At 46.1% G+C, this 18,600-nt stretch overlaps 1 protein-coding gene and 1 long non-coding RNA gene across 2 annotated transcripts in view; one reads left to right on the forward strand and one right to left on the reverse strand.

Annotated features, from left to right (window-relative positions):
• The window catches only part of LOC147603407 (uncharacterized), a 27,578-nt gene extending 13,354 nt beyond the window's left edge, over window positions 1-14,224 (forward strand). Inside the window, exons 2-6 of the mRNA XM_086796608.1 lie at window positions 5,588-5,853; window positions 6,003-6,268; window positions 13,276-13,397; window positions 13,507-13,589; window positions 13,694-14,224. Coding sequence (XP_086652734.1) covers window positions 5,626-5,853; window positions 6,003-6,268; window positions 13,276-13,397; window positions 13,507-13,589; window positions 13,694-13,996 — 1,002 coding nt within the window. The 5' untranslated portion in view covers window positions 5,588-5,625 and the 3' untranslated portion in view covers window positions 13,997-14,224. The remainder of the gene's footprint in view (window positions 1-5,587; window positions 5,854-6,002; window positions 6,269-13,275; window positions 13,398-13,506; window positions 13,590-13,693) is intronic.
• LOC147603408 (uncharacterized) lies at window positions 13,696-15,515 on the reverse strand. Its single transcript, XR_015265623.1, has 2 exons — window positions 15,050-15,515; window positions 13,696-14,218 (listed from the first exon to the last, which is right to left on the reverse strand). It is a non-coding gene; the product is annotated as an uncharacterized LOC147603408 (long non-coding RNA).
• Window positions 15,516-18,600: the final 3,085 nt, after the last annotated feature.

Below are 18,600 nucleotides of genomic sequence, written 5' to 3' on the forward strand. Positions count from 1 at the left end.
ATTTGCCCATTGATGCAAAGTGGGTAAATGAAGATTATTTTGTTGACTACCCACAGTTGTTGCCTGCACATCTTGAGGCATTTCAGTGGAGGCTAACTCTTTAGAAGCCTGGGGGGATGTCACCAATTGGCCGACCATTTGGTCCATCTCCAGATTTGTGTCTTGTTCACTTGAGGCGAGGCCAGTGTCTCATGTGAAGGGGCCAGTATTGTGCATAACATGGTTGGAGCCAGACTAGTGCCACCCGTGTGTTAGCAGGATGGTGTCGTATGGACACGAGCCAGACTGGTGCCACTCGTGTATGACCTGGACTGTGTTCTATCCATGGGATTTTCACGCCATGGGAGAGCTAGTATTTGTGTCGTGTCTTGTCTATGGGACTGTCACTCCATAGGAAGGCTCGTGCCTGGATCTGTGTCTTACCTATGGGACTGTCACTCCATAGGAAGACTGGGACTTATACTTTTTGTCGTGCCATCACTGTGCCCGACATGAATGTCTAGTACTTGTTCCATGAACGGGAGATATGCCCATGATACTGTTTGCACATGCATTCATGTTTGCATGCCTGGAACTGTTTTCGCGTGACTTGTATTCTTGTGTTTGCCTGTTTGACGTGCCACTTACTGAGCGGGGACGCTTGCCAGTGAGTCGTGAAGTTTGCTCTGTCTTCTGACGAGTTTTGTTGCGTGTGAACAGGTGGTAAGAGTATTCCATTTGTTTATTTTATAGCATTATTTCTAACCTTTGTTTTTATAAGGTTGCAGGTTCACATTCTTTAACGAGCGGACGGCCTCCTCAATATCCTATGGTGTCCTTTTGTAGGGTGGGCACCTATTATGGGCATCCACACTTTGAAGCCCTCCCTCAATGGTGTGTGTGGGGGTGGGTGCATGGCCACCTACCCCCCCCCCCCCCCCCCTTGGGAGCCATCGAACTGGCCGCCCCCATGCAAAGGGTGGGACGGCCAGTTGCACGTGGTGTGCCCACACGAATGCTTGGCGTTTTCTCCCTTGCTTACGTTCAAATGGGCTTCGCCCAGGCGACCTTTCTTTACCTTGCAAGTGGCTGTGCCCAGGCGGACTTTACTTTTGCTCGTAGGCGGCATCGCACAAGCGCCACCCACTCTAGCCGGCAAGTGGCATCGCACAAGCGCCACCCTCTAACCTGCAAGCGGCTGCAACAGGCGTCACTTTTCTCTTGCCCACTAGCGAGCTACACGCAGGGCCCAGGTCTTTCTCCTGCCCACAAGCGAGCTGCATTCAGGCGACTCTCTCTTCCACAAACGGGCAGCTACTACGGGCGTCTCTCTCTACCACGTTCATTGAATGAGATTCAAGCAAAGGTCCTTTGGTGTAAAACATTCGAGGGATATTCATTGCTGCTAACACCCGTTCGGTGCCGGGTAGTCCAAGCTTTTGGAGTACCACGGTCTGTGGGTGTCGAGATCGGGAGAGCCAGGCGTTAGTATGGGAGCGCCTCTTTGTGCGTGGTCCTAGAACACCAGTGGGGCGCTCTCTGCGGATTCGAGTGAAGGCACGGGACCTTAGAGACTAGACTTCTTCAAGTGGTTCGCTCTACTTCGAACGTCTACTTCAAGACTATTGTTTGGTAACTGTATTCATTTCAGTTGTATATGGACATCATCTGGTTCATTGAACCCATGGAATATCGTACCCCTTAAATACTCCCAATAATATATTATATATATTGGGGGGGGGGGTCGACCCGTTCCGGCCCCAGTGCTGGTGTCCATTGATCATCATTTCATTTTAGTTTTTCAGTTGTTATTGAGTTGTCCATTCATATTGTGATATTTAAGTTGTGCTATTACGCGTGTGGGTGTCCAACGGAGTCTACTCCCACTTGACGGGATCGGTTTCACTAATACCAGGAGCGTTTTACGAGGAGATCCTATGGGGATTTGACAAGGCCATTCTGAGTTGGGATGTTCCTACTACAGCCCAGGAAAACCCGCTCATTTGTGGGTCTTTGTTAGGCCTACAATACACACATGGACAAGTTTTCTGACCTTGTAGCATCTCTCATTGACTTGCTGAAGGGTGTGAAGACTCTTCATCAGAAAGAGTCCGTCACAAGCAAGGCTCTAGAGGCATTCGAGGCAATGAAGAAAGTTGTCTCTGAGTCATCGGTTTTGAAGTTGGCATCCTGGGATGATCCTTTCGAGGTGATTACTGATGCGAGTAACCTTGCCAATGGCTTATTATACAGTCCCAAGTTGAATAACGCCAAAAAGAATTATTCGGTGTATGACAAAGAGCTTTTGGGGGTGATGACCGCTCTTTAACGTTGGAAGTACTTCTTGTATGGAGGGACTTCACAGTTAAGACAGATCACCAGGCACTTAAATGATTGCAAACCATACTCAGTGCCCAATGGAGTGACAGGCAGTCCAGATGGAGTCAATTGTTCCAACACTTTGGGGGAATGATTAAATACATCCTTGGCAAAAACAACCGTGTTGCTAATGCTCTTAGTCGAAACGACACCATTCAGACATTGCACGGGTCCATTGTGCTAGAAATTCAAGGCAAAGACTTGGATAGTATGAAGGCACAATATTTGGATTTGGGACTTAATATCAGTTGGCCCTCAATTCAGAACTAGGCCACTACAGTATACAGGATGGCTGGTTGTTTTTCAAGAACCGTCTTTGTGTACTCAAAGCAAAGCGCCAAGTCCTTCTCCATGATGCCCGGGTATCAACAGTACCTTGGAGAAGTTAGAGAGCTCATTCCATTGGCCTAAGACGACGAGATGTCTACCAACATGTCCAATCATGTCAGATATGTCAAAAGGTGAAAGTTTCTCATACAAAACAAGCAGGGTTACTTTAGCCTTTGCCTATTCTTGAGGGACCCTTTCACGACATCAGTATGGACTTCGTAGGCTCTCTTCTTGCCTCAGCTGGATCTAGAAACACACAGTGTATGACAATTGTGGACAGATTCAGTAAGTTCTGTATGCGCATTCCATGCATGAATATAGCCACAGTCGAGGACATAGCTCGCTTGTTCATTCGGTTTTGGTACCCCTTTGGTGGTCACTGGACAAACTATCACATCAGATAGAGATCCAAAATTTACGTCCCATTTTTGGACATCATTGTTTGACAACTTTGGGACTAAGTTGCAGTTATCCAGTGCATTCCATTCTCAAACAGATCGCCACATAGAAATATACAATCAATTGGCCTTTGACGTTCTCAAATCATAGTGCCATGACCAACAATTGAAATGGGAACAATGCCTTCGATTGGTTCAGGCAATCCTAAACGATACTCACTCATCGAGTATTTGCCGAATGTTTGGTTGCCAATTCTCATCGCTTTTGATGAGAAAGGCGTCACCATCTCTTGAGGCCAATAAAGCCACCGAGACATTCTCGGAAATCATGGAGTCAGTTAAGGAGTGCCTTGTCAAAGCTCAGGAAGCATATACCCGGCAAGCCAACAAATCCAGGCGAGATGTCAACTTTAAGGAAGGGAATTGGGTATATCTCTGCATCATGAAACAACGGCTAAAGCAAATGGGCAGACGTTGTCCCAAACTTTCATTCCGAAGTTTTGGCCCATTTCCAGTCATTCAAAAGTTAGGTGATGTCTCTTTAAAGTTAAAGTTGCCGGAAAGTTGGACTATGCACAATGTCTTTCATGTTTCTTGGTTGAAGCCATATGTAGGTTCAGCATTGCAGGATATATCAGAAGAGCAACAACCAGATATGATCGACGAAGCTGAAGTCATAGAGCTAGACCAAATTCTCCTCCATAGATGGAAGCATGGATCCGGTCGAAGAATACGAGAGTTTAAAGACCGAGGAACCCATGAAGCAGTATGGTTCGATGAAGAGTTCTTTCAGGAGTACCCCCAGTTGTTGGCGGACTACTTGGAAGCCTTGAACCTGTCGCCAAGTTAAGCAGGAGGGAATGTCACGTGCACCCTGCATCAGGGCAACATTTGTATAAGAAGAAGTACCTTTTTATAGGAATATTTGTCGTACGCCGTGACCCCATTGTGAGCCCTCAGTCCAGGGATAGTCAGGCACAAGCTACGTAGGTCAGTCTCCGAGCCTTGGAGGTCAGTTGAGAGTCGGTCCTCTTAACCTACTTATTTGTAGAGTCTGCCCTAGAAGTAGGTTTGCATTAGTAGCATTAAGCCTAAAGCATGGCTTTGTCTTTAGGCCAGCCCTTGGCTTTATTGGCGTGTCCAAGGGCTAATAAAGCCAAGGGTTAATCACAACCTTGGACAACAACATGGGCTAGCAGACAAACATTGGAGCCTCCATATACCAGTTGGCCAGCATTTGCAGCAGGCCGACAGCATTATGTTTGTAAGCCTCCAGTCGGCCAGGCTACAGCAGTCAGGCAGCATAAAAAAATGACTTTTTTCCCATGCGCAAGCAATTGTTATAGCATTTAATGCTAATGTGTCCAACTGCTACTGGCCGACGGCTTCTGCTGGCCGACCAGTATATAGAGACATAAAAGCTTGCGCAGCAGTTCCCTTCATTCATTCAGGTATTCAGCAAAGTACAAACGGCAGATAATTATCCAATCATCTCTGGGCTATCAAGGAAGATCCTCTTCAACATTCAGCCAGCATATGTGCAGTCCTACAGCTATCTGGAATTGCATTAGTGGCCTGAAGAGTCTTCAACAGAGCGTTGGTTTGGTGGTGGATACTCAGCCGACGTACGGTCTTCCTCATCCTTGCGTTCGGTATTCATATCGCTTGTTCACTGGAGCATTGTACAACATTCTCCAAAGAATAATATATGCAAATACTGCTGCTTGCAAGGGGGCAGCCCTTTAGTGGGTATTTGGGACCCATTGCCCGATAAGGTGTCGTCTACTTCACTGTCTCATTCTCTTCTCTCTCTAATCTCTGAATTGGATGCTAAAGATTCTCACCACATAAAGGTATAAAGAAGGCCCTGTTGTGCTTTATCACAATCAACCTCAATGTATGTAACACATTGCAAGTGCTCTTCTACAACATTTACCCTTTGAATTGAACTATGGGCATAGTCCGATTTCATTTACTACAATTGATATTCCTTTACAAAGGCCTACTGCAGGATGGTTTTAGATGCAAATGCAATAGGTGTTCAAGATAATAATCATGAAGCTGTGTATGGGCAACGGCGTTTGAGGTGGACTGGACTAGATTGGCCTCAGGTCGCTGAAAAAGCGTCAAGGTGTTGTGACGACCACAGCTGAATGCTAGGGGTCCGATGGCTCGGGCACAAGGGGCCCAATTATGCTACAGTGCCAACCAAGTTCTTAAGAAGTGGCTAAGGGCAGGCGTACACCAAAGGGCAGGCGTACACCAAAAGTATCAAGGGAAGGCTGAGTGGAAAATCGAACTTGCCATGGAAAGTTCCTTTTTGTCTCTCCTTGCTTCTCTGTGATAAGTCAGTACAAGGTTGTTTTTCTGAGTTATAGGGCTGGGACTGACATACATATGCACACATTTGCTATTTATATTTTTTTAAACATAGATTGGAAAAAAGTATTGTTGAGAGATCTAAAAAACATGCTGTCTCTTGCCTTTAACTTTGTCTGCAGGTTGGTGCTTTGGTCAGTGGTGGGTAGAACTCACCATAATGTATAGGGCCATAGTTCAAAATGGCTTCAATCCCGAGGAACCCGAGGGCACCTTGGAATTGTTACAAAGGTCAATACCAGAAGCAGCTCCTGGGCAAGTGGTAGTGCATATTAAACTTCGCCCAATTAACCCAACCGACATGGTTGCCATCCGCACTGGCAGATTTACTCGATTTGCCAAAATACCACCCGTTCCTGGTTCAGAAGGCTATGGAATTGTTCATTCGGTAATTATTTCTGAATGTAAAAAATTAGAAGAGTGCGCGCTTTTTGTGAGCTAGCAAGTGCGTGTGAGCTTTTTCAAAATGCAGATTTGCTCAAGTGATCAGAAAGCTGTCGCCTTTTTATTTTTCATGCATATATTTATTATGTACAGGTTGGAGAGGGTGTCGTGCGAGTCAAACTTGGAGACCGTGTGGTCCCATTCATGTGGGAAGGTCTTTTGCATGGAGGTGGGGGATCATGGCAGGAATATGTATCTGTTAGAGAGGACATGCTTACTGCAGTCCCTGATTCTGTATCAGATGAAGTAGCTGCTCAATTTGTGATCAACCCCTGGACTGTTTATGGAATGCTGAAGGACCTTGCTGTCCCTAAAGGGGAATACATTCTTCAGACTGCTGCTGGGTCTGTTTTAGGAAGGTAAAAATTTCCTCTTGATACTACCATGTGGACCCGATCACATGCTACTTCAAAGGATTGCTAAGTCTGATTTTTAGTTCAAAAGAACCTTGGAACAGAACATCCTCTTTTTTTTTTCCCCTGGAGATGCCCAGTGACATAAGCTCCAATTACAGGAAGTATTCATTCAGAGAGAGAAAAAAACAAAAGAAAGAGATTATATTAACGTCTGTGAAATACCCGAAGAGTTTATGACTTATGCAGACAACCAAGCCAGAGCGGAATGGGCCCACATGGAGCATAAGATCGGGGAACACCTTGGTTGGCTGTGCACTAGGACAGACTGCGACTACCAAGTCTCATAGGGTGGAGGGCAGCGCAAACAGATCTCACCCCACTAGACCCCTGTGATGGGATAGTTACTTGGAACATCCCGGGATTGGGTGGCCCGCATTGTCGCTAAAGGCGAGGAGTCCTTTGCAGAGAGCCTTAGTGGGAGGCTCTCTATCGACATCCTGTTTTCTGAAGGAGCATCATCTGTCAGCTTGTTGTGCTCGCAAATGTGGGAATATTTTGCAGGGTAGTAGTCACACCTTCTGGTCACCTGCCTTCAGCCCATCTGGGATCCAAGGCGGTGTATGTATCTCTGTCAGTGAGGAGCTTCTTCCGGGAGTGGTAGATTCAGGCACCGTACCAGGAGGGGTGCAGTGGGTGATTATGAGACTTGGGGAGGACCGGGTGGGCCTCCTCAACATTTATGCCCCAAACTCCATGGCAGGTCGAGCAGACTTTTGGAGCACGATAGGCCAGGCCTCCCTCAGGTGGATTTTTGGTGTATGGGGGGAGACTTCAATATGTTGGGGAGATTACGGAGGACAGGCTCAGAGGTCACAGGATACCGTCTTTGGAGCTGAGTTGGCAGCTTTGGAGGAGCTTATCTTCACCATCTGGGAATAGGACCCCTGGCGTCTCCTGGAGCTTGGGCATAGTCAGAGGATCCTGAGATTCTCCACATCCAGCAGGTGGAGCGCAGGCCCCAACCTCTCTCTCGGATAGATTGCTTTTATGTTGATGAGTGGGCCTGTGGACATGGCGGTCTGGTTGGTATACTCTAGCTCTTGGCGGTCCTTGCCCCCCGAGCCCGAGATGGATCTTTACAGAGATGGGGACCCACGGGCTAGGTCCAACCTTTGAGGACCACTTTGCGGCCAGCCTTTTCCAAGCTTGGGATGTAACTATTTGGCCCTCCTAGCTCTATTTCACATGATGAAACCCATACCCGGACACCAGGCAGGTGGAAGAAGACCATAAGGTTTGATTAAGAAAAAGCACTATTCTTGGTCAAAAAGCAAGAAAAAAGTAAAAAATCAAAGAGGGTTGACCGCGAGCCAAGGGTACCATTGGAAAGAGGAGACTGAGCCGGACCAAAAAGCTAAAAGCCGCTTTTTCTAAAAGCAGCTCCAGGGCCAAAAAGCAAGGCCCTGAAGATAGAAAAGCAAAACAAGAACTTTTAACTAAAGTTGAGTAATATTTTACTATTACAAAGACTAAAAGCAAAGTAAAAGGCAAAAGCAAAGCCAAAGCATCACTTTTTGGCAAAAAGCAAGGCTTCCCCAAGTATAAAAGAAGCATGAGCCTCTCTTGAGAACCTCTTCATCGCGTTGCCATCTTCATTGAAGCGTGGAGATCATCTTCTCCATCGTCATCTACTTGAGCACGAACCAAATTATGGATTTTTTTATCACTGCCCGTTGATTTTAGAGCGCCTTCATCGACTGTAGTGCCACGTCATCATCTGTACATACGACTATATGGATCCGTACAGCCGTACGGAACTGCACGGACTGAAAATTCAGAAGCCCTAAAAATTTCAGAAACTCTTAAAACTGCTCGAAAAACCTTAAAAACTGCTTTTTGGAGGTTTTTATCGCCCGAAAACCATTAAAACAGGTTTTAAATCAGTTTTCTTGCCAGAAAGAGCTTTTCCATGGTTTCCTTCATCGACAAGGCTGTAGGAGTTGTGGAGATTACTCATGGGACGAGCAAGTGATTTTTGGACTTGGATTAGGATCTGGATTTGGACTTGGATATGGATATGAACTTGGATTTGGATTTAGACATGGACTTGGATTCATTGGACTTGGATTTGGATATTGGATTTGGTACTAGCCCGGTGAGAGTTTCTTGTGGGTCATCCTCGTGGTGTGCTCGACATCAGAGATCTTGTGCCTCACCATCGACATCGACTTGGATATCCTACATTGGCATATCTGTTTGTTTTGTAATCATTGATTGTATTGATCTTGGCTAGCGTGCCCGTGGATTGTTCTTGAATAAATTCCTGAAAGGGGGCGGGACCTGTTTCCCGCTTAGTGTGGTAGATCCCTATTCCCTTCTCTCTCTCTCTCTCTCTCTCTCTTCTCTCTCTCTCTCTCTCTCTCTCTATCATTATCTTTCGGATACGTGGTTGAGTTTGTCATGGCACGCCCCGCTGGGCTTACATGGAACCACATCCATTCTACTCTTCACCAGTCGCCCCTAGTCTTGAATGAGGAGAGACTCCGTCAGCCTGTGGTTTGGAACCCCTTGAGTACCCTTCCTAGTAGCCACATGCTAGGCTCCTGTCCTCATGTCCCTTGGAGGGCTTTGAATGAGGAACCAGCACAGTCTCTTGGAGAGTGGGTCACCTTCGAACAGTTCCCACCTGAGGCCCACGAGTGGAGCCTCGCTAGGATCTGAGGTAGAGACATGCTTACCTTCGAAATAGACTCTCCATTCCTCCGGTGTGGTTGGTATCGACCCTCAACCCGCCTCCCCCTAAGTGAGTAGGGGTTTTTACTAGACATAATATCCCAATTGTGGTCCGTGGTGCAGATGGAGGCACCTTCATGACCTTTTCTATTGGACCATAGGGCAGCTTGAGCCCGCCCAAACACCCCCCTCCTCCCCCCCCCCTCCCCCCCTCCCACGCGACCTCTAGCTGCACTTAATAGAGAGTGAGAGTGCTTAGATTTCATGACCACAGGTGGCATGTTGACCCTCCCCCGACCAAAGTGGCGAGAGAGATTATGGTTGATCAGTGATGAGACGGCGGTGGGATGTGGGCGAGTGGCAATGACATCATCCCTTTGCCCTAGAGGATGTCCTCGACATCCCCTTTTTTGAGTATACTGTGATTTAGATGGTAGAGGTTCATAGTACGCCAGTAGCACCAGTACATTGGCAGACCCATGACATCTTTGCGCATTTCCTCCGTCATTTTTGGAAATGGCCATGGGACAGCTTTTGGCCACGGAAGATTACTCTTTTCTTTTGGCAGATAGCTTGTAGGAGCTTGGTAGTGGGCTCTTGGCTGGCTGTTGGAGGTTGGACGATGCTCTATTCTAGGTGTGGACACCCTCAAGAATCTTAGCGTCATTGCGTTTGGGATTGTGGACATCCTCAAGGCGCATCAGGTGTGGCAAAGGATCCTCCGCATCTTCACCATGGACCAGGCATCTACCCGCACCATTATGTGGGGGCCGGTTGCACGGGCCTCTGAGTCAGCACCAGCCCTTGGATACGAGGAGGACGCGATAGGGCCTTGCTCTTCTCCTCTCACCACAGGATCACGGCAGCCCTGTTTTTAGCAACCCTAGAGGGAGGAGTACCAGAGGCACCTGTTAGAGGTGGGAGATTATTAGTAGCATTGCAGCATGGCACATTTGGCATGCTTGCTGCAGCGAGGCCATAGAGAGCACTACCGTGCCGCCCACTGAGTCCCTCTAGAGCATATGGACAGACATCATCCACACCCTCCATGGCCAATGGGAGAAGTTGCGAGGTCACTTGGCGTTAGAGGCCACCTAGTTGGCTTCAATTGTATGAGATACCCTTTATCTGAGAGCGGCCAGCCAGTGAGGAAGAGCCTCTCTGTCCCCATCTGTTTTTCTCGTCTCCCGTGATTGAGATTGGGTCATGTACTTATAGCCGTTTCGGCTGCATTTTGGTAACTAATGGAAAGGATCTTTTCTTGGGAAAAAAATAAATATATATTTTTGGCTATTTTTTGACCCATGCATTTCGCAAGCCATTTTGGATTCTTGGCAATGAAGCGTTTCCGTTCAAGCATTTTGAAAACTGTTTGGTTTTGGAAACGGAAACGCTTTGTGCTACATTGGACCAAGGTTGTCTTGTGTGAAATTTGTTGAGATATTCGGAGCTTCACGCGAGTGTCCATGTGTACAGCCTCTAAAAGGGCTAAATATGTGTCATTGTGTGTGTATGCGTGTGAACCACCTCTTATGAGGAGATAAGTGTGCCGTGTGGCAACATGTGTGTGTGTGTGAGAGATAGTGTGAGTCATAAGATAAGGTTTGCCACCTACAAAAGGCATGTAGTTCATAAAATTAATCAAAGCAACATTGAGTCGTGCAAACTGTTGTTTCTCACTTCATTTTTGCTACTGTCGAGTCTCTCTCTTTCTGTCTCCCTCTACAGTAGTCTTTCTCTCTTCTCCACGATAAGTACCATCCTCCATAGGCATGGCTGCCTACAGGAGATCCTCACCTTCAATTGGTATCAGAGCCTGTTGTCTCCCTGTCTACGTTTGTTTTTCTTTCGCCATCCCTTCATCAGCTTCACTCTTCCACCACGCGCTGCCTTCTCTTCGTTTTTTAAAATCCCCGCCGTTTTTTGCTCTGCCGTCGCCAGTCTTCTATGCTTTTATTTAATCCAACCAGCTTAAGACTTTTAAGCCTTATTAAAATCTGTATTAGCCTCCCGACGGCTTATTTATATGCACCGCTACTTGTGCCAGCCGCTTGTCCCAATTGTCATCTTGTCTTGAACCCTGTTTGTCACCATTCACGTGCTGCCTTCTCTCTCTCTCTTCGTTTCTTAAAAATCCTGCGTTTTTTCGCTCGGCCACTGCCAGTCTTCTACGCTTTTATTTAATCCAACCAGTTGGCTTTATTAGATTTCAAAGGCTTAAGCCTTAAGGCTTATTAAAATCTGTATTAGCCTTCCGTCGGCTTATTTATATGCGCCCCCGACTGCTTTAGTAGAATTCAAAGGCTTAAGCCTTTTAAGCCTTAAGCCTTATTATTAAGGCTTATTAAAATCTGTATTAGCCTTCCGTCGGCGCTCCCGACTCCTGATGACTTGCTCCAGCCGCTTATCCTCTCCCGTCTACCTCCTCTGCTGCCCGTCAATTGTCATCTTGTCTTGAACCCTGTTTGTCACCTTTCACCTGTGGCACCTCTGGGCCTCTGGATCGTTTCAACATGTCCCAGCTTCTTCACCAGTAGCAGTTGTGACTGATAACTCAAATTTGGGGCTTTTCAGGATTCAGACTATGGCATCTGCATCACATCAAATAAATTTGGGGTTTTCATGAAATAAGATAAAAATCAGAAAAATCAGCATTCTGTAAGTGAACAAATTTGGGGTTTCTTGAAAAATTTAGCAATTAACCTCTAATTAACCCTTAAATTGGCTGTAAAAATTGGGGCATTTGCATAAATCAAATTTGCCTCACAAATTAAAGCTGTTGTAACCCACTAATTGGGATTTTCACCCAATTTGACACCTTACACCAAAAATAAGGGTCTAAAGCTGCTAGTTTGAGAGTCATGCACTAGCTAATCCAAGCAACAACTCCCATGGGTGACACCGACACTATCTTCCGGGACATTCTTGCCGGGCTTGATTGACACATCACCAAATGAGCAAGATTGCGCATTTCACTGTGCAGCAGCTGCGAAGAGGACATTTCTCATCTTGAGAGATTTACCTATATTGTCCTATTTTTGTTGAGAGTCATGGGTCCTCTGCCCGGGATGTCCCTTGAAATTGATTTGTAATAAATGTGTGTTGGTGTTTGTCTATGGTTTGTAGCGCCTTGTTTTATAAAAGGCTTTGTATTTTCAGTTTATCCCAATTAAGAGCCAAGGGGTGACTAAGTGCTGACCTCGTTACCTCGGTCTTGTCTTGATAGGAGAGACTACCATTGCACGGGAGGTGCGGATGGAGAGTCTGCATAGAGGCAGTAGAGATGTAGGTGGTGGCAACTTCTTTGCGTTGCGGTTTCGCCACCCTCGCTCTGAGGGAGGGTTTGTTGGGATATTCGGAGCTTCACGCGTGTGTCCATGTGTACAACCTCTAAAAGGGCTAAGTATGTATTATTGTGTGTGTGTGCGCGTGTGTGAACCACCTCTTATGAGGAGATAAGTGTGCCATGTGGCAACACGTGTGTGATCGTGTGAGTCATAAGATAAGGTTTGCCACCTACAAAAGGCATGTACTTGGTGTACTTTCATAACAGTAATCAAAGCAACATTGAGTCGTGCAAACTGTTGTTTCTCACTTCATTTTTGATACAGTCAACTTTCTCTCTCTCCCTCTCTACGGTAGTCTTTCTCACTTCTCCACGATGAGGTACCATCCTCCATAGGCATGGCTGCTGCAGGAGATCCTCACCTTCAAAATTTGAATACGAGGGTTTTCCCTCAAATTGGACCTTTTGCCAGCCACACACCAACCAGCAGCAGCTAAGGGTAAGGGGGAGGGAAAAGCTATATATTGAGCCCTGCACTCCGGGAATTGTCATCTATTCTCCATATCAGCGTTCAGCCAGTGTAGAATGAGTGCAGATCCAGCAGCAAAATGTAGCACACTTTCAGGCCCTGAGAATGGAGTTTGCACCTGTTGTATTAAAGGAGAACAGCCAGTAGCTGCTCAGTTTACAGCCTGATTTGTATTGAGATCGCAATGTACTCTCAGATTTCAGCCAGCCTATGCGTTGCACCTTCACTCTCATATCAGTGAAGCCCTCAGAAAATACTTGGGAGTGTGGGAAAACTAATTTCAAACGCAGTGTCAAGCCCAAATTGCAGGAGGCCAAACAAATTGTGTATGAGCTGCCAAGATCTACCATGAGTTGTGCCATATTATCCTGTTGAATGGTCCTAAAAACTAAGCAATTTTAAGCATTTCGAATGACCTCTTGCTATGAGAAGGTCTTGATTTAACTCTTATCTATGATTCAGGCAAATAATACAACTTGCCAAACACTGGGGCGTCAAAACTATTAACATTGTGAGACGCTCTGAGCAGAAAGAGGAGCTTAAGTTGCTTGGTGCTGATGAAGTGCTCTGCTCTACCACAGAAGGTAAAAAAGCTTCATGAGCTGGCTCTGTTAAAGCTGTAACAACATATCACAGAAATCTAGAGCATTCTAACTTTCAAGTTGAATCTCTGGCTGCTGCAATGGTTTCTAGATATTGTCACTAGAGTGAAGGAGATCACAGGAAGAAAACTTGCATATGGATCACTTGATTGTGTGGGCGGAACATTAACAAAGGTAACTCCTTTTCATCTCTCATAAAATACCTCATCTTTCTCCAAATGAAGAGAGAATATTGAAGTGTCTTTTATGCACTATCTTTTATTTGTTGATTATTACAGAGTGTTCTTGCAAGCACCAGACGTGGAGGACATGTTCTTTTGTATGGTGTCCTTGCTGGAGACGAGGCCATAGTGCGAATCAATGACCTTTTTCGGCAGGTCCATGTGACTGGTTGGATTCTTTCAAATTATTGGGATGTTGAAGAGAAGCGCAAAGAGTATGTGGAGGAGGTTTGGAAGCTGCTAGCAGAAAAGGTTTTAGAGCCATATACAGGGGTGAAGTTTGATCTTGCAGACTTCAAGGATGCTATGAGAAAATCAGAAGAGGTGGGCAGGGGTGGTAAAGTGCTCCTTACAAGCTGATTTCTTAAGGGATGTTGAAGGCCCTACTTCTGTGAAAAGCTGGTTATGTATTATTTTGAATGTAATCACACTAGTAAACTGACTTACTAGGTTCCATTAGTTACTTGTCGGTACGAGACTATATAGTCTAGTAAATTACCAACTTGAGATGAGAGTCACTCAAACTCATCATTTCTCAGTTTAACTTAGGTTTTGATAAAATAACTTCAAAAGAGTTGGCACCTACCCGTATGTTTTTTTTTTTCAATAATGGCATTTTTATTATTGAAGAAAATCGAGACAAGTTACAAAAGTCGGGCTGACATCAAATAGCAGTCAAGGCCATTTTTAGGCCGAGACTTCTCTCACTATCCTAGGCAATCAGCAAAGAGCAATGACCCTTTGGGTCTCTATCCTAGGCTCTAGAGGTATTGGAGCTTCAGCACATAGCTTAGATCCACGTTTACAAGATATTCTCTCTTCTCTTGAAGCTGAAGAATCTTGACCTTATCTGTGACATTCTTTGGAGTGCTTCCAATAGGGCCTACCAGTTTTGAAATTCTGGCCTCAATGTCAGTGATCTTCCTCAAGACTTTTGAGGGAGCAGGTATTCTGGGTATCACCGTTGTGTAGGGCCGCTAGTCTTTCAATCCATAAGAACCAGAGGATTTCTGTTCTTAATACTGTCCATAGTTCAGTAGAGCAGCGTATGGGTTCCCCAATGAGCAGATGCTTCCAGGATAAGCAAGTTTTCCCCCAACTGGCCACATACTCATTGAGTTTCTGTACCATTGGTTCTATGTTAGGGCACAGTAGAAAAATGTGGACGTCATCTTCTTCCTTGAGGCATCTGGCACATGATCCATTTCCCTTGCCAAAGACTAGAGCTTTTTTCTGTGTCCAAATGGCCCTGTACATGATAAGCCAAGCAAGACAAGCTTTCTTAGGTTCCACATGTATGCCCCAAAGTGATTTGAAGACGAAATACCACTGGCTCCTATCTTTGAGGATATTCCATCTTTGATTTAGAATACAATGGATTGGAGGGGTATTCCACTTGGGAGGAATAGGCACCTACCCGTATGTTACATCCACAATATTCTAGATCATTAAACCATAGCATCCTGTCTTTACCACAACCAATGAGAGACATGTCATTATTACTCATTAGAATTGTAGGGATGAAGGCCATGAGTAAAAGCCATTCTAGGTGCAATGCAATCTCTAAAGCTCAAACTTGCATCACAGATCATGTGGTTATTGATCACTTTTCAAAAGGCAATGGTTGGCTGCATCTCCTTATGGACCTAAACACTTGAAAGACATTCTTGGGAGGAGGCTACCCATACAAAATCAGGAGATGGATCCATGCGATGTTGAGGCCAAGGCGGTTCTTCCCTAAGGCTACCAAGCTTCTCCTGTTGTACAAGGAGTGGAAGAGAGGAATGAAAGCTAGGAATCCATGGTCTAAGCCGGGACGGAACTCATGCGACCTTAAAGAGAGGTCGGGCATGGCCTTAAGAGGGTGACCTGAAGAAAGGTGGATGTGTGTGAGGGCAAAAGGACGAAAGGACCAAATGTGCGAGAGATCAAAGAAAATCAACACAGCATGAAATGGATGAAAGAATGTATGTATAATGGTGTAGTAATCCAGTACAAGAGGCCCTCTGATGTGAGGTGACTCTGAGTAGTAGACCGGCGAAGGAGCAAAGAGGAAGTCGGTGCAAGAGGCTCGGTTGATGGCGAAGGCTCGCGTCGAGGACAGCGGTGGCACTCCGTGTGAAGTAGAGATAGAAGTCTGCAAACGCAGGTGTGCTGCTAAATACAGAGGGAGCAGAAACGCTGCAGTGGTAGAGCCGATGATGAAGATCTTTGTGTTGATGGGGGGCTGCTGCAGTGGTGTGCTGCGCAGGGGTTAAAGTGCTGATTGATGATGATGATCAATGTTGAAGCAAGAGGCGGGAACGCTGCACCTGAATGATGATGCAGGTTGCCTTGCATTGATGAAGGTTCAGCTGGCTGATGCTGTCGTATGATGCGCAGGGCTACTGAACACGAGTTGATGATTGTTGGTTGTTCAGGCGGCTGATGCAATGGTAGAGCACTGGCGATGTGATGAGGATGATAGCCAGACTGCTGCTGTATGCGCAATAGAACCGATGACGGCTGGTGTTGATCATATGCTACGATGATTACTGAATATGAGGCACAGCTTTTATATGACGTAGGGCTGCTGGTCGGTCCAGAGGGAGGCTGTCAGCTAGCATGCTGCACATGAACAAAAAATGCCAATATTGCAGTGCGCATTGATGTTGCCTTTTGGGCTGGTTGTCACACGATGTGCTCCACCCAACACTCATCTTGTGCCAGTTGATCTGTATGCCAAAAGTGAGGTAGAATAACTCAAGGGCCTGGACAATTAGGCAGTAGTATCATGCATCCAAACCTGCTCTTTTAGGGTGCAGACGGGGAGGCTGTGGCCATGAAGGTTGCTGCTGTGTGCTTGCACAAAGCTTTCATGAGCTTCACGACAAAGAGGAAGAGAAAAGGAGCCAAGGGCAGCCCTAGACCCAAGAGGCCGAGGACACATCCGAAACATGGTGCCCTCCATGAAACTCCATTCAATGTGGGTCGTAGGCCCTCTCAAAGCCAACAAGGAGAACCCCCGCAATATTCTCACGACTGTGACCTGCAAGAGATTTACCTTTGTTCTCAAAGCCTCTGTAAAAGATGGCGCTCTAATGTAGCTAGACGATGGATGGTATGCAGATCATCATAGAGTTGACTTGGGTACACCTTTTCTGATTGGTGGTTAAAGTAGATCTGTGTGAGAACCGAGAGGTAGTTTGATGGGGTACTGGAGCTTCCACCATGAGGAAAGAAAGTAAACCCATTGGAATGGGTTCATTGAGATAACCCATTGTAATTAATCAATCCACATGACTGCCTAGAATCCGATAGGTAATGACCATATGTAAAATTACCCCTTGATATCCCGAACGTCTCCTACAAGACAATCATATAGCAGAGAACACATAGATGAGGGGTGTTGGCGGCTCACCTTCGAATCATTTCTCCTGTGGAGCATCCCCGAGCTATGAGGCTAGACCAAAACCATGACCTCGTTCCTCACCTTGCCACGATGTCCCATGAGTGCCATGAATGAGACCAAGAAGGTGCTGCTGAAGGCGGAGGTTGATTGCCTTGGGATTGTGATGGGGTGCCACTGTTGTACCTCAAGCTTGTCTCCCCTCACTTTATAAAATGAATGAGACCTTCCACCAGTCTCTCCAATTGGTCCACATGATCTCCTTGATATTCAGCCTTCATGAGATACACCAGTCATTGGTAGAGGGAGACTGGAAGCCCATCCTAGGCACTTTCGACATGCGAGGGCTTGGAGAGCCTTCTCCAACTTGTTTTACTTAGAAGGGGGTATTGAGTGATAAGATCTTGTGACAACTGTCAGAGAGTGTTGCCACACTTGCTGGCATGCCTGCTCCTGGGATAAAAATAGGAAGTCTGCCGAATGCAGTTTTGGAAGTCGTCTCCAGTGATGGTATGAACCCAACGGGTATCAAAGGTCACCACTCCATTGGGCCCGCGTATGTGATGTGCATCATTTCTGGGGCATAGCAGTGGTACTGTAAGCTTTGCTCCTCGATGGTGGGGAGAGTTGTACGGGCGGTCTCCATCTGTGCGCCTGCTTTAGAAGAATTGGGAGTCTAGCTTCAGTGAGGTTAGGCTATGCCACAAACTCTTCCTTCTCAAGGACTCTAGCCACTCCTAGGCAATAGAGTGGAGAGAAGTATCAATCTCTAGAAGGGTATTGTCTAGTGCAGAGGTGGTTGTGTTAGTGCGAAAAGAGGACAACTCCTTAGTCCCCTCAGGAGCAAAACACATTATCTTTTATGAGAGCATCGAAAACCTTGGCGGTCATGTTGCCACAGGTTGCTTAGGTGAAGCATTATTGTTGCATGATCTAAGGAGATGATGCCTTTGAGGATGCCCACTGTTGCGCACCCACTCATCAACAGGTCAAGGCGGGCCAAGTTTATGGGCATTGGCAGGGCGGTTCGATCTGGAGAAATGGTGACTAAGGGGAGGCCTATAAAATTTCCTATCTTCTTAGCACAAAAAGAAATTCCTTCCAAGCAGCACTCTGGTGGACAAGGGCTTGCAGGTGCCCAAGTTCCTGGGCGCTGAGGCCAAGACGGAGGGCAACTTACTAGCGGGTGGCATATTTTTGATTGCTAACTAGCGCATAATATTTGCGGCCTTGCACAAATACATTTTCCCATTGTATTAACACTTTTTGTCAATTGGCAAAGGGAGACACACACACACACACACACACACACACACACACACACTCTCACGTTTCAAATAATCTTGCTTCAGCTATCAAAAGAAATAAGAATATGGTGCAAGAATAACTCCGGATGTGGTTACAAACCACTTATAAGTCATTGCATGTCACTGTCATATGTACCTTGCTTAGGCACGGCTCTGTGTGGGCCATTAATTTTTCAAGTGTTTTTAAAATCACACCCTATCAACACTTCATTGCTTTAACCCCATGTTACTTTTGCTGCATTCATGCATAAGATTAATGTGGGAAAGCC

Source organism: Cibotium barometz, chromosome 64, assembly GCF_041138505.1.
Source record: "Cibotium barometz isolate CiBa-2024 chromosome 64, ASM4113850v1, whole genome shotgun sequence".
Classification (NCBI taxonomy): domain Eukaryota; kingdom Viridiplantae; phylum Streptophyta; class Polypodiopsida; order Cyatheales; family Cibotiaceae; genus Cibotium; species Cibotium barometz.